Genomic DNA, 14,453 nt, shown 5'->3' on the forward strand with positions numbered 1-14,453 from the left:
TCAAGTTTTACGCAAATGGGAGAATTTTTTTTGATTTTTGGACCTCAAACTTCATTGCCGGTTTTTTTTTTATTTTTTTTTTTATGGAGAAGCCGTAGCTGACTGGTTACGGTGTTCGCTTTGTAAGCGAATGATCCTGGGTTCGATTCCCATCTGCTCCAAACGAGAAAGTTCAGAAAGTATGAATTTTTGAAACACTAAACATGAACAAAAAAATCAAAGTCGGGGTTCGATCCCCCGTCCTTTGGATTGGTAAAATTAGGAATACTATTACTACAAACTATATACGTGCTGGGTCTTTGTCCATTTGACAAGGACTCGGAAGTTCTAAATAACGTTTGAATCCGATCGACGCAAACGTTCTTTAGAGCGGGGCTTGTCGATTCAAGCTGAGGTACCTCGCGCACGGCTAGCCTGCGTAGAAATGGGTCACCGAAGCTCGGCAGAGCTAACACTTGCCAAATGCCTATGCGAGTTATTTGCATGTATAGAATGTAAAATATAAATACATGGAAACAACTCAATTTGTAAGAAGTGACCGCGTGGTCCCGTTTGGTTGGTTGCACCCACACACACACACACACACACAAACTTCATTGCCCGTTTTTGGCATGAGTTCATCTCATGTATAGACAAACAAACGCTGAAAGTTTCATCCAAATTGGAGCACCTCGATACGACCTCTAGAACAAACCGAGCAATATTTACAAAAACTGCCTCTTAACAATCTAAAATGTCTGAAGATATTCTTTCCCAACCCTATTTTAGACTGGCTTCGATCTTAAAAATTGAACATAAATCCATGATGATTTCCATTTTTCAAAAAAAAAACTAAGAAAGAATTTCTAAATCTAGAGATATAAACAAGATCCGGTGTTGATAAGATATTAATTTTTTTACAAGGTTTCCAGTAAGGCTGTGGAGGCGAATCCACCGAAACCTACTCAACAGTTATGATTTGTCTAAATTTTCTAATATCCATAGGTTTAGATTATTAAAACATGACCTGCATGATTCCGAAATCATAAAAATACCCACATGAAACAGAACAGCGAAACAAAATACAGTCAGGCAACAGCAATCATCGCACATCAGGTCGCGAATTTGCATTCGTGCAAATCAACGTTGACTGACATTGCGCGCTCGGAATGAGGGATAATGTTTCCATTTAGGAGTAAGTAAGTGATTTTCTAGAGCCGCATCGAGTCGGGGTTCTACTGGGCCGAGAACACGGCCGCAAGTGCTGATGGAAATGAATTATCGTCCCACGCATCCAATCGGCCAGGGTAGTTTATGCTAAAGACCAGTTGAGCTGCAAATTAAGTCCAGCTGATGGCTTTCTCTCACTCTGGTATTAGAGCATTCTGATGCAGTGGACGGTTTGAGATCACAATGCTTCTTTTGCATGAACTCTGCAATGCTAGTGGTCGGAGAATTAAACTGCGCCAAATTAGAAAGCTGCTATCAATCAGTATCCAATTTCGAACATACCTGATAAAAGCATTAGCATTCACATAATATTTGTGGGTCACGCAACACTGAATTCAGTTGCGCCAACGAGTTAAGATTCAATCTAACGAGAGAAAGATTGGACATGAATGGATAATAAAATTGATTGTCAACAATGCTCATTGACTAGCAGCGAGGCGCGTTTATATCCGCTGAACTTTGCAAGAGGAAGTCACCGGTAGATCGGTTTCAATTGTGCAAATACCGCCAGAGAGGCCAGAAATAAAAATCATATGAATTCAATTAGACTGGCGCTCGATAAAAATCGTCACCATCGGCTGTTTTAGATGATAAATGAGATAAAATTGGCTTTATATAAGGTCGAAGGTATAACCGGTCTCAACAATGTACGTGGAATAGATATTAGTAAAACAGAAACGAGGAATGACCAGTCAAATACTAACAGTTTTAATGGCTTTCTCTATCAAATGTATGATTGAGACTAGGTAATTAAGACAGTTTATCGTTCTATCGGTTGAAACATTGGGATGACCAATGCCTAGCATGAAGAAAACCCCTTTTTTCTGATGATTTATTTTTTGGTCCCAAACTTTCAGCCATACAGATTATATAATCTACTACAAATGCTAATTAAGGTATTTTTTTCTAAGGTATCTTTTTTGACCGTAAAAAATACTTTGAAGTATTTCTTTACGTTTTGCGAATCAACTTTTTTTTCGGATGAAACTTTGTTCATGCATGTTTATTTTCAGAATTTTACAGTTCTGTTCCAGGATGTTAGATTAAAAATTCACAGATTTGGAAAATCCTTCATCTGAAATCATTTCATAATCCTTTGCAGGGAGGGTACATATCCCGTAAAACGGGGTAGCATTGATAGCCGGGAGTGACTTTGATAGGGTTAAGATATTTTTTTTGCAAAATTAAAAATACGAATTAAATTCAAACGGAATCGTATGGAACCATACTGACCTTTATAAAGAAGTGTTCAAAGTACCGTAAACCGGGGTGACATTGACATTGAGAATTTCAATTCGTTTTTGGAATATTTTCTCAAGATTGTTATGTTTAAAACATGTTTGTACTGGTGTAGACCACACAAAGTCCACGCACTATTTTTGAAAAAAACGTTTTTTCAATATCGTTTAATAAAATAGTTACATTAAAAGTTCTTAGTTTGAATTCCGGGGTGACAAATTTAAGGTGTTCAAACTTTATTCTTACGTCAAACTTACCATCACTGAGGTTGCTGATACATATAGTTTTTAAGAAAAAAATCAATGTTTATACTAAGTTTACTAAGTTTATAAGCTTTTTAACAAAATACATATAAATTTTAGGTTAAATTGATAAAAAGTCAGAATTTAGCCTTAAATTCGTTAAACTAGTTTTGTTTATATAATCATCGATTTATATTCCATTTTGAACTGAATTCAAAGCACGAATAATAAGTTTTTACATTTTGTATGAAATTTGTTTTACTGAAAATGACTATAAATCTGGAGATTTTTTTGAATAATGGTTCAAAAACACATAATATTTTTTATTTACCATTATTATCATCATCACCATTGTCCAAAGAATCCGAAAATGCATTCCGTTTTACAATTCAAAATCATGTACATGTACATGCATGTTCATTGAGAAAATCATGACACTTTGAGAAGATTGAAATAATGATATTTATCAACATTTTCTTTATTATAGTTAACTAACTTTTTAAACTTTTCAAAATTTTATGAAAGGTTCTTCTTGAGGCACTTTGAGCACTTCTACACCAAGGTCAGTATGATTCCATACTATTCCGTACGTATTTAATTTGTACTTATCATTTTACGGAAAAATCTCAAACCTATCAAAGTCTATACAAGACACCTCGTTTTACGGTTCCTCAAAAAGTAGCTTTCATCAAATTTTTAAAAGTTTTAAAAGTTAGTTAAATATAATCAGGTAAACATCGATAAATAACATTATTTAAATACCGTCAACTGGGGCGAATCGGGACTACAGTCTGAATAGGGACGGCAGTGTTTAGAGCACTTAAAGGTTTTAAATTTGGAAATGGGTGTACACATTTTGTTGGTCTGAGTCTGTTCTATCCGAAACCAACCAGAAAAATAAAAATATTGTGCCTTAACATGGTTTAAACTGCTGTCCCAATTCGCCCCATCTGTCCCGATTCACCCCAGTTGACGGTACTCTCAAAGCGTCATGTTTTTCTAAACAAAAATGAGTTTGTTTCTGAAAACGGATTTTTTTATTATAGACATTTTACCACTTTTGTGGCATTCATGTCTTGGTTATCGGATTCTTTGGGCAATTGCACTAAGAACAGTTTAAATTAGTTTTTTTAGTTCTAGGGTAGTCCCAAAATTCCATTTGCATCTAAGACAGTTGCGTCTTTTAAATACGAAAATTTTGGAGCCCAAACATGTATAGGTCACCGCTGAAATTTTAAAGTTATCGCAGTTTTAGTGAAAAAAGTTGATTTTTTTCTCGTTTTCGTCATTTTCTCGATTTTGCACGTGGCGCGCCTAAAATCCCACTTTTTATTTTCAAAAAATCATATCTCGGAATCCTGTTAATGAACATCTCTAGTTTTTGAGTATGTTACGTAAAATTTTCCGAGGAATCCGATAAAAATATTTTCAGACATAGGTTCTACGACTTTTTCAAATGTTTGGCTAGTGTTTTTGGTCCTCAAATTATTTTTCCCTGAAAGGCCAACTAACTGGCAAAATAAAAAAAGTTTATTTTGATTAACAACAGGCGGTTATTTTTAAAAGCTTTTCTTCTTAATGGCGCTTACGTCACATAGTCAAATCAATGAAAATTATTGATTTTGCATGACAATTGCTTTTTAAAACTATGCAAAAAGGTTTGAAAACATCAACAAGCTGGCAGTTGCTGACAGAACTGAAGAAATTGAGTTTGGAAAAGGAATTTTGAAAATTCGCTGTTTACAAAAACGATTGTATTTCGGTATTAAAGTGACAAAATAAAATGTTAAAAAGCAAAATTGTTCAGCAAGAAGTTGTCTACAAGATTAAAGTATTAGTTTTGGGTTTTTAAAGGCTTTTAAAGAGAAATTCGTAAAATTTTCCGGCGAAAATTATTTTTTTAAGCTTTAACATGTTGCAACAGAAAAGTTATTATTTTTCTGGATTAATATGCAATTTTTCAGTAAATCGCCATTCGCGAGTTCAAGGAGCGGCCGTGGCTGACTGGTTACGGTGTTCGCTTTGTAAGCGAATGGTTCTGGGTTCGATTCCCATCTGCTCCCAACCAAATCGTACTATCAATTTGTTGAACACTTCACCAACAAAGCATCCTGATTTCCACGCAAGTGGCACTTCCGCTGCACACAGAGATTAAACTACCCGCTGGGGGTGGCTGTGACACCACGTGCTTCACAACAAATTCCCGCCACATCCCGATGAGCTAATGGGAGACCTTGCATTTCTCTCATACACACACAAACGCGTCCCCGGGTGACCACCACCGCGGGCACGAACGTGACCTGGACACTCGCTGCTGCTGGCCTACAATCTAACGCACAACTCAAGTATATGCGCGGATGTGCAGTGTCAGAGTAGGTGTATCTTAGAGAATCAGACTATCACCGCGGGACCAGGTCGTCGCGACTCTCAGTCACGAACAGCCAGCAGGTCGAGCCGACCAGCGAACCCGGGCCCGTGGTCAGTCTCCAGCTGGCTGTCGTTCGGAACTAACGTGTATTTTTGACTCGTTTTTAAGTGACCACTTTGGATAGGCCATTGTGGTGTATTGTTTGGCTGTGGATATTCAACGGACCGTTTCGCGCATTTGGCTGCCCAAATTTTAGCACGTGTGTCCCATTTGGTGTTTTTGCCTACTTGTTGGTTGAATGTGAGAGTTGCCAGAAGAATACCTGCGGAAGTACCTGGTACGAAACAGCCCATAGCTCAAAGTGGACTGAAGTGACCTCTGGGTTAACCAAGTTGGGACTCAACCCTGGTTGAGTATGGTCTTCAAATTGATAGTTGTGCCAGGTGTATAATCATCGTGAAGGAGCCCGAAAAAAAACTGCATGTTTGTTTATGCATCAGTGACAACCCAGTAGAAAGTGGCTGTTTTCTTGTCGCTAATCAGTTCAACCTGGAGAAGGTAGTTAAAAGTTCGTGGGACGTGAAATGTGCAACGGTTAGCGAGGAGCGTTGAATGCAGATGAATTAATTTATGACCGCGAAACGACTGTCGTGAATTATTCAACTAAATTAGTCGCCGACGAAGTCGGACTTCGGCAAACATAAAGGATTTGAGCCAGGATGGCGGAGGATGGGGCAACGATGGAGCCCGAGTGGAAGATTACGATGGCAGCGCTGAAACAGGTTTGTTTTATTTTTGGGTGTTAATGAACTCCGGTTACATGCAACAATTCAAGCAATTGAAATAAGTGATACGAGCCTTATAATGGCTTAGATAGTTTGCTATTTTGTCATAGTCCAGAAGTGTTGGTTATTTTCCATAGTAAAAGCGCTAATGATTGCAATTGATTGGGTTAATGGGGGTGCAATTTGGACAATAAGGCGTGACTTCTATATTTAGATCAGTGTGATTTTTATATGCGGAAAGACTGGCAAGGTCAAATCCAATAATAGATCAGGCTTTTTGTAAATTACTAATAATTGAATTCAATGCTAAAATTCCAATTAACAACACAAATTTGAACAATATTTAAGTTAGAAAAATGTTAAAAAATAACCCAACTGATTTAAAGAATTGAAAGTAAAACAAATATTTTTTCCCAAACAGGTAAGAAAATATCCAGATTACACACTTCGACATTTTTTTAAAAATTCAAAGTTGTTGTCAGTAAACGCTTCAATTTCGTCAGAGTATGGTAGATTTCGACTTCCTGAACACGCTCTTATCAACAAAATTTTAGTGAGTTTCGTGTCAATAAATAAAATTGTAAATTTCTGGGAATTATACTTGGGTGCGCAAAGTTACTTATAATAATTTCATAGCATTTTTATCCGAAATTTGCAATTTGATTTAGGCCGTGGCAAATATTTTTCAAAGTTTATGTCACCTCAGCCCCTTTTCAAAATTGACTCAAAATCCAGCGGCAAAACAAATATTATTTTTTAAACGTTCAAAAAATGAATGCTAGAAGAAATAAAATACATTTTCCTGTGATGATAACCACATTAAGCATGGTTGGACTAGTTTAAACATATTTAGATTTTTTGTGAAATTGCGATGTTCACTAATGCAAAATAAAAATAGTAGAAAAAAACTCGTCGAAATTTGAAAACTAATGATTGTAAAACAACAGGACATTTGTTCAAATTTTTAAACCATGGCTTGTAATTTCATTGTTTTTTTTTCAGGGTCTATGGACATAAAAAACTTATTAAGAGCGAGTTTTTCACCGATGTGAAACAGGTCGTATCGAGGTGCTCTGATTTGGATGAAACTTTCAGGGTTTGTTTGTCTATACATGAGATGAACTCATGCCAAATATGAGTACTCTACGACAAAGGGAAGTGGGGTAAAACGGGCATTGAAGTTTGAGGTCAAAAAAACATGAAAAATCTTAAAATTGCTCGCATTTCCGTAAAACTTCATCAATTCCAACTCTCCAACTAGATGCATTCGAAAGGTATTTTGAAGCCCTTCAAAATGTGCTATAGACGTCCAGGATTGGTTTGACTTTTTCTCATAGCTTTTGCAAATTACTGTTAAAAATTGATTTTTTTAAAACCTTAATAACTTTTGGCAACAGCCTCCAACACCCATACTCCCATAGGTCAAAAGTTAGGGAATTTCATGGACTATATGGACCTCCATAGCGGCACTTTTTGGTCTCAATTTTGACATATTCGGAATCCTCAGAAAATTTTACATTAGATTGAGGTGTTGGAATTTTGAATTTGATTGGAAAAAATGCCATTTAGAATTAATTAAAATATTATTTAGCATTTTGTTGGATTAGGGGTAAAACAAGTTTTCGCCTACTTGATACAGCATTTGACGTATTGATCATAGGGTAAATAAGATCTATTTCTTTTTTCAAAAATGTTTTATTTTATTTATTTTTTAATCAAAATTACAACTCCAATACTTCTAACTTACGTGAAATTGTCCGAGGATTCCGAATATGGCAAAATTAAGACCAAAAAGTGCCATCTTCGTGGCCTACAGGGCAAAAACTAACGTTGTAAAATGTTTGCTCTAGAAAAATCGTAAAACTATGAGAAAAACTGCGATTGGCCAATAATACCGTAGGCTTATAGTCCATGAAATTCCCTAACTTTTGACCTATGGGAGTATGGGTGTTGGAGGCTGTTGCCAAAAGTTATTAAGGTTTTAAAAAAATCAATTTTTAAGAGTAATTTGCAAAAGCTATGAGAAAAAGTCAAACCAATCCTAGATGTCTATAGCACATTTTAAAGGGCTTCAAAATACCTTTCGAATGCATCTAAGAGAGTTGGAATTGATGAAGTTTTACGGAAATGCGAGCAATTTTAAGATTTTTCATGTGTTTTGGACCTCAAACATCAATGCCCGTTTTAACACACTTCCCTTTGTCGTAGAGGGCTCATATTTGACATGAGTTCATCTCATGTATAGACAAACAAACCCTGAAAGTTTCATCCAAATCGGAGCACCTCTATACGACCTCTAGAACAAACCGAGCAGAATCTACAAATACTGCCTCTCAAATATTTGCAACGGCCTTATTGGCAGGAAATTCAGTAAAATGCTTATTCTTTATTTCGGTTATGTTGATTCAAGTTTCTTGAAATTCTATTCGCAAATAAATTTTATAAGCAGCGATGTTCATCACCAGAATCTATTGCATTGAGATTTTTTGATATATTTTTGATTGAGTATCTTAAAAACTACTGAATCTATCGATTTATTTTTTATCCAACCTTTGATGTATTGTCTAGAAAAGGATTAACACAAATTTTGATCTATTTTAACAATCACGTTGTATCTGGATTGGGAACGTTGACATTATGTGTCATCAGTGTGCCTATACAAGGAATTTTGGCAGCTGTTCAATCAGGACATTTTTTTTAAATAGTACACGTTTAAAAAAATATATTCATTTTATAAATTCACTTTTGCTCATAAGAAGTAGATTTTGACGAACTTTGCTTCCTTGATTTTTTAAATTTGTTTTAGTGAACAAAAAAGCCAACTTTTGAGCTATAGTGCATGTTGGACTTTAGTTTTGCCTAGTTATGATGTTTTGAAGAAAAAAAAACCTTTGGTTTTGGAATGCACTGGAATTAAAAAAAACAAAGATTATTTTTGGATGTGAAATCGCGTTTGCAATCAATAATTAAAGTAAATTCCAAAAATCATACACTCAAGGTTAAAAGTTGACTATTTTTCCACTAAAACATATAAAAAAAATCGGAGAAGATAAAGTTTGTAAAAAAAAACTTATTAAAAGAAAACTATAATTTTAAAAATGGATTTTTTTCTCATTTTATTTAATTTTCCTGATCATAACCAACAACTTTGCTAAGACAATAGATTAAAAACCCTGCATACAAAATATATTTTAAAATAACGTGTTTTTGTAACTTTGCAGGGTTATGTTTTAGAGTGTAACTATGTTCTACACATTTGAAGAGCAGACAAAAAAATGGATATATAAACATAAGGCGTTTGTATGTGGGTAATTCTCTACCAACTCACACGAAATCGGGAAAAGTTGCCCCGACCCCTCTTCGATTTGCGTGAAACTTTGTCCTAAGGGGTAACTTTTGTCCCTGATCACGAATCCGAGGTCAATTTTTTTGATATCTCAAAGTTTTAAAAATGTTGGTCGTCGTTGATCATGGCCGTTCATCGTCACCCGCGACAGACACGGACGACGAAACGAAGATAAACGCAAAAAGTAACTTTTTCAAAACTTTTTTTTCGTAAAATCGCGACAACTCGTTTCTATCTCATCACCGTTTCAGGCTGCAAATTATTGAAAAACACCTCTTTTTTCGCATGTTCAAAAATGGAAGGGATCGTACCGCCCCTCCGTCACGAGATATCAAAAAACGGACCTCGGATTCGTGATCAGGGACAAAAGTTACCCCTTAGGACAAAGTTTCATGCAAATCGAAGAGGGGTCTGGCCAACTGCTGTGTGAGTTGGCGGAGAATTACACGGCTATAACTTGAAAACGGTGCACTTTATCAAAATTTCACTAAAGTACTTTTTGATTGCAAATTCAGTTCAAGAAAAAAGAGTTCCCAAAATCGTGAACAAGCGTTCATGAAAATAGGAACCACGAACAAAGTGTTCAAATGCGATTTGTTCACGATTTTGGGAACTCTTTTTTCTCCGTGTGATGACGCTAAACGTCCTTTTTGGACCCAAGGAACGCATGAAAAAAGTTTCATCGAACAATAATACCCAGAAAATTCGATTTGCGAAAACGTAGAGCATTATTCGATCCTCTTGGAGTTTATCAGCTTTGACAGTTAGAATTTATGAAAAAATATTGAATCATTGACCCTCGGTCCCAACCTGATGTGTAAATGTCTTAAAGGACCTAATAAAAATTAGCTTATAGAATAAAAAAAAACGTAGAGCATTGCTCAGTTAGATCCCAGTTAGGCCTGACGGATCATATAAGACCCAAAAATCATCAAAAAGCTAATTTTTATCAAAATATTCTATGGAGAACGGAAAGAGAAGGTTCGTCACTTGTGTATAAGGTAGAGAATGAGTAAATGCTTTTGCTTACGATTAGACGACAACCGACATTTTTGCTGTGATATAGTGCATTGTTGGAAGAAAAGCTTTTGAAAAATGTGTATACTTTACAAAACTGCGTGTAAAATTAGTTTAAAACGGAAATTCTTCAAAAAAACAATCTATATCTAAATTATTCGCTCTACAGCATTGCCTTGGCGTTCTCGATTACGAGATTCCTACCCGAAACTAGGTGTCCGAAGGCTTGATTGTTGAGGCAATTGCAAACCTTTTTTTACACCTTAGCTTCCATCCAACCCGGGTTTCGAACTGACGACCTTTGGATTGTTAGTCCAACTGCCTACCAGCGACTCCACCGAGGCAGGACCCAGGGATACGACTCCTACACCTGGACTGAGCTAACGACCTAACCTCTAAGTTAGACCGGGACCAACATTTACTTCCCTGTCCGATGGAAGGCGTGATCAGACAAATCTCGTTTCAAAATTTGCCACCGGGACCTTCTGGGATCAAACCCAGGCCGACTGGGTGAGAGGCAACCATGCTTAACCGCACCCCACGGTCCGACTTTTTTTATCGTGCATAATTTTTTCTCAGAACGTGATCTAAATAAAATTAAATTTCAATAATTAGATTCAAATTATGAACACATTAGTGATATTGGATACGATTTTGAAGCTGGATCTATGTAATTAGATGAAAATGATGCCTGGATCTAAGAAGCGATCCGAAAATTAAAAGCACTTTTCAGTGTTAATATAAGTAAATAAACAACACTGTTTCAGTAAACTTTCAAAAATCTTTTCTAAAATTCCTCTTTAACCACTTAAAACTATGCTATTGACAAAGATGATTGCGATAAAAAACCAATGTCGTCCAGCGAGATCAACCTAATTAAATTAAACTACATTAAAGCTCAATTTGATTAGATTAACAGTCACGTTTAGCGCAAGGTTGCAAGTTTGTTCGATACTTTAAGTGCAGCCGTAAACGTGATGACGTAAAACAACTAGTAGGTGTGGGAAGTTAAATTGTCCGCTTTGGGTAATAAATTCAGAATCAACCTATATAAAATTTCTTCACATGCCTTCCGATATCTGCCACAGGACTAATAAATCATCTTTCTAACCCCTTTTTCTATTGCAGACACTGCTCTCGATATCCGTGTCGCTGTCCTACTTTTGCATTGGCCTCGTCCGAGGTTACTCCGCTCCGGCGGTTCCGTCCATGCACGAAGTCAACCCTGGCCTGCTGCCGGACAAGAACATCGCTTCGTGGGTCAGCTCGATTCCGCCGTTTGGGGCGTTCTTCGGCAGCTTGGTTGCGTTTCCGTTGATGCACAAGATTGGCCGCAAGTACACGGTGATGCTGACCTCGCCCGTTTGGGTGACCTCGTGGATCCTGATTGCGACCGCCGACCACTGGAAGGTTCTGCTGATGGCCCGAATGCTGTCCGGATTCGGCGCTGGGCTAACGCTACCGTCGGCGCAGATCTACGTGAGCGAGTGTAGCGATCCGAAGATCCGCGGGGTTATTGGATCGTTGCCTTCGCTGTCGATGTCGGCGGGGATCTTGGTGATGTATGTGCTTGGGAAGTACCTCGAGTGGCGGATATTGGCGTGGGTGTGCTGCGGAATCGCTTGTAAGGATCTCAAGGTTGGGAGTGGACAGTATTGATCTGATTCTTGATTAATTTCAGGCTTTCTGTTTGTCGCGGTTATCTGCTTCCCTCAATCTCCAGTGTGGTTGAAGACGAAGAAGCGATACGAGAAAGCTCACAACTCGGCAAAGTGGCTGCACCTACAGGGATTCACGTTCGATCCCAAAGCTCAAGAGATTCAGAAGGCCGTCGGAAATGGTCATGCAGTAGAGAAGTATGTCTAGACAATTACATGATCTTTCCATAAATTAAATGCATTCTACTAATTCCAGACAAGAGAGTCCGTTCTCCAAGTCCGCCCTCTTCCGTCGAGAGGTCCTGCTACCGTTGGGCATCGGACTGGCACTTCTCTCAATCCAGCAGCTCAGTGGAATCGACGCTGTAATCTTCTTCACGGTGGAAATCTTCCGCTCGGCGGGTAGCTCTATGGATGGTCATTTAGCAACCATCATCGTGGGGGCCGTCCAGGTGGCCAGCAATTTCTCCTCCCTGTTCGTGGTCGATCGAGCAGGTCGTAAGCCACTGTTAATCACCTCCGGTGTGATCATGTCTCTGGCGATGGCTTCCATGGGAGGGGCTTTCCATCTGAACTCCATCGGAAATACTTGCTTTGGGTATGTATTTGCAGGAAGTTAAAAGTCAACAGGTCTTAAAATATCCATCTCTTCCACAGATATCTCCCTCTAGTGAGTCTGATCATCTTCATGATCGGATTCTCCGTCGGCTTCGGTAGCATTCCGTTCCTCCTAATGGGCGAATTGTTCCCGACGGCCCAGCGAAGTCTGCTGAGTTCCCTCGCCGGATCGTTCAATCTGGCGGTGATGTTCGCCGTCATCAAAACTTATCATCCCCTTGAAGATGTACAAAACATCCAAATCTTCACCAATAACATTGTTCTAATCAGTCCCCCCTTCTACCAACAGGCCATCACGACGTCCGGCACATTCTGGATGTACAGTGTGCTGTGCGCAATCGGGGTGATCTTTGTGATAGCTTGCGTGCCGGAAACCAAGGGCCGTGATCTGGAGAGCATACACAAGCTGTTCGAGAAGCGGGACGGCAGCAGTGGGGGGGACCACGTGGAGGCGGCGGTACCGCCAGCGACAACGACGGCGGCAAGCAAGCTGGGACACGTGAATACCGCCATGAGCACGGCGGATGAGATTGTGTCCTGCGATAAGGTGGACACCAAGTTGTAGGGGAAATAGATTGTGTTAATTTAAGGGTTTGGGTTTTTTTAGAGAATTTGAAAGAAAATTCCATGATTTCAAGACTTTTCAATAAGTGGAAGTCGGGGTAGTATTTTCAACAAAATATTGCATTTCAAGACTATTTTATCAAGAGCAGCAAAATATTGCCTCCCAATTTTCAGATCCATGATTGTGGGATGTTTTTGTACCTGCCACAAATGTGGAACATCTGAATTTAAGTGATAGTTTCACAAAAAAGAAATATAATTCATTAAAGCATTACGAAACGTCAGTTTGGTTGGTTCTAGAGCTTGAAGTCATTATTTTGTTTAAACAAAAATATGGACTCCTGGAGAGAACCAATGTTTGTTTACATCTGTAAGAGGGTAATTCTCTACCAACTCACACGATATCAGAAAAAGTTGTCCCCACCCTCTTCGATTTGCGTGAAACTTTGTACTTTAGGGTAACTTTTGTCCCTGATCACGAATCCGTTTTTGATATCTCGTGACGGAGGGCCGATACGACCCCTTCAATTTTTGAAAATGTGAAAAAAGACATGTTTTTCAATAATTTGCAGCCTGATGCGGTGGTGAGTCAAAGGGACTTTTATGAAAAATTGGAAGCCCGATTTGATGGCGTACTCAAAATTCCGAAAAAAAACGTATTTTTCATCGAAAAAAACACTAAAAAAGTTTTAAAAACTCTGCCATTTTCCGTAACTCAACTGTAAAATTTTTTGGAACATGTCATTTTAAGGGAAATTTAATGTACTTTTCAAATCTACATTAACCCAGAAGGGTAATTTTTTCATTTAGAACAAAAATTTTCATTTTAAATTTCGTGTTTTTTTTCTAACATTGCAGGGTTATCTTTTAGAGTGTAACAATGTTTTACATAAAGAACACAAATTTTCATTTTGAAATTTCGTGTTTTTTCTAACGTTGCAGGGTTATTTTTTAGAGTGTAACAAGGTTCTACACAGTTGTAGAGCAGACAACTACATTTTTTTAAATGTAAACATAAGGGATTTTCTTGTAACAATCACGAGTTATCGCGATTTTACGAAAAAAAAGGTTTGAAAAAAGTACTTTTTGCGTTTCCCTTTGTTTCGTCGTCCGTGTCTGTCGCGGGTGACCATGAACGGCCATGATCAACGACTACCAACTTTTGCAAAACTTTTTTTCGTAAAATCGCGGTAACTCGTGATGTAATAAGCAAACCCCTTATGTTTATTTGTTAAAAAATTGTTATTCTCTTCTACAACTTTCTACAACATTATCAAACTCTAAAAAATAACGCTGTAAAGTTAGAAAAAACACGACATTTTAAATGAAAAATTTTGTTCTAAATCTAAATGAAAAAATTACCGTTCTGGGTTAATGTTGATTCAAAAAGTACATTAAATTTCCCTT

At 37.7% G+C, this 14,453-nt stretch overlaps 2 protein-coding genes across 3 annotated transcripts in view; one reads left to right on the forward strand and one right to left on the reverse strand.

The window, feature by feature from the left end:
- The window catches only part of LOC120428057 (prolow-density lipoprotein receptor-related protein 1), a 497,901-nt gene that overhangs the window by 336,537 nt on the left and 146,911 nt on the right, over nucleotides 1-14,453 (reverse strand). The gene's annotated exons all lie outside the window — the stretch shown is intronic.
- On the forward strand, nucleotides 5,192-13,071 carry LOC120426876 (facilitated trehalose transporter Tret1-2 homolog). The gene is made up of 6 exons (XM_039591679.2): nucleotides 5,192-5,840; nucleotides 11,335-11,830; nucleotides 11,888-12,062; nucleotides 12,121-12,462; nucleotides 12,522-12,708; nucleotides 12,772-13,071. Exons 1-6 carry the CDS (start codon nucleotides 5,778-5,780, stop codon nucleotides 13,045-13,047), a joined length of 1,539 nt encoding a protein of 512 aa, XP_039447613.1. The 5' UTR covers nucleotides 5,192-5,777; the 3' UTR covers nucleotides 13,048-13,071.

The sequence above is a fragment of the Culex pipiens genome, chromosome 2, assembly GCF_016801865.2.
Source record: "Culex pipiens pallens isolate TS chromosome 2, TS_CPP_V2, whole genome shotgun sequence".
In the NCBI taxonomy this organism is placed as follows: domain Eukaryota; kingdom Metazoa; phylum Arthropoda; class Insecta; order Diptera; family Culicidae; genus Culex; species Culex pipiens.

Bases quoted from the DNA above. Each gene is read 5' to 3' on its own strand.
- LOC120426876 (XM_039591679.2), top strand. From the start codon at position 5,778: ATGGCGGAGGATGGGGCAACGATGGAGCCCGAGTGGAAGATTACGATG. The intron at 5,841-11,334 runs GTTTGTTTTATT...TTTCTATTGCAG, and splicing joins CGATGGCAGCGCTGAAACAG to ACACTGCTCTCGATATCCGT. The intron at 12,063-12,120 runs GTATGTCTAGAC...TACTAATTCCAG, and splicing joins AATGGTCATGCAGTAGAGAA to ACAAGAGAGTCCGTTCTCCA.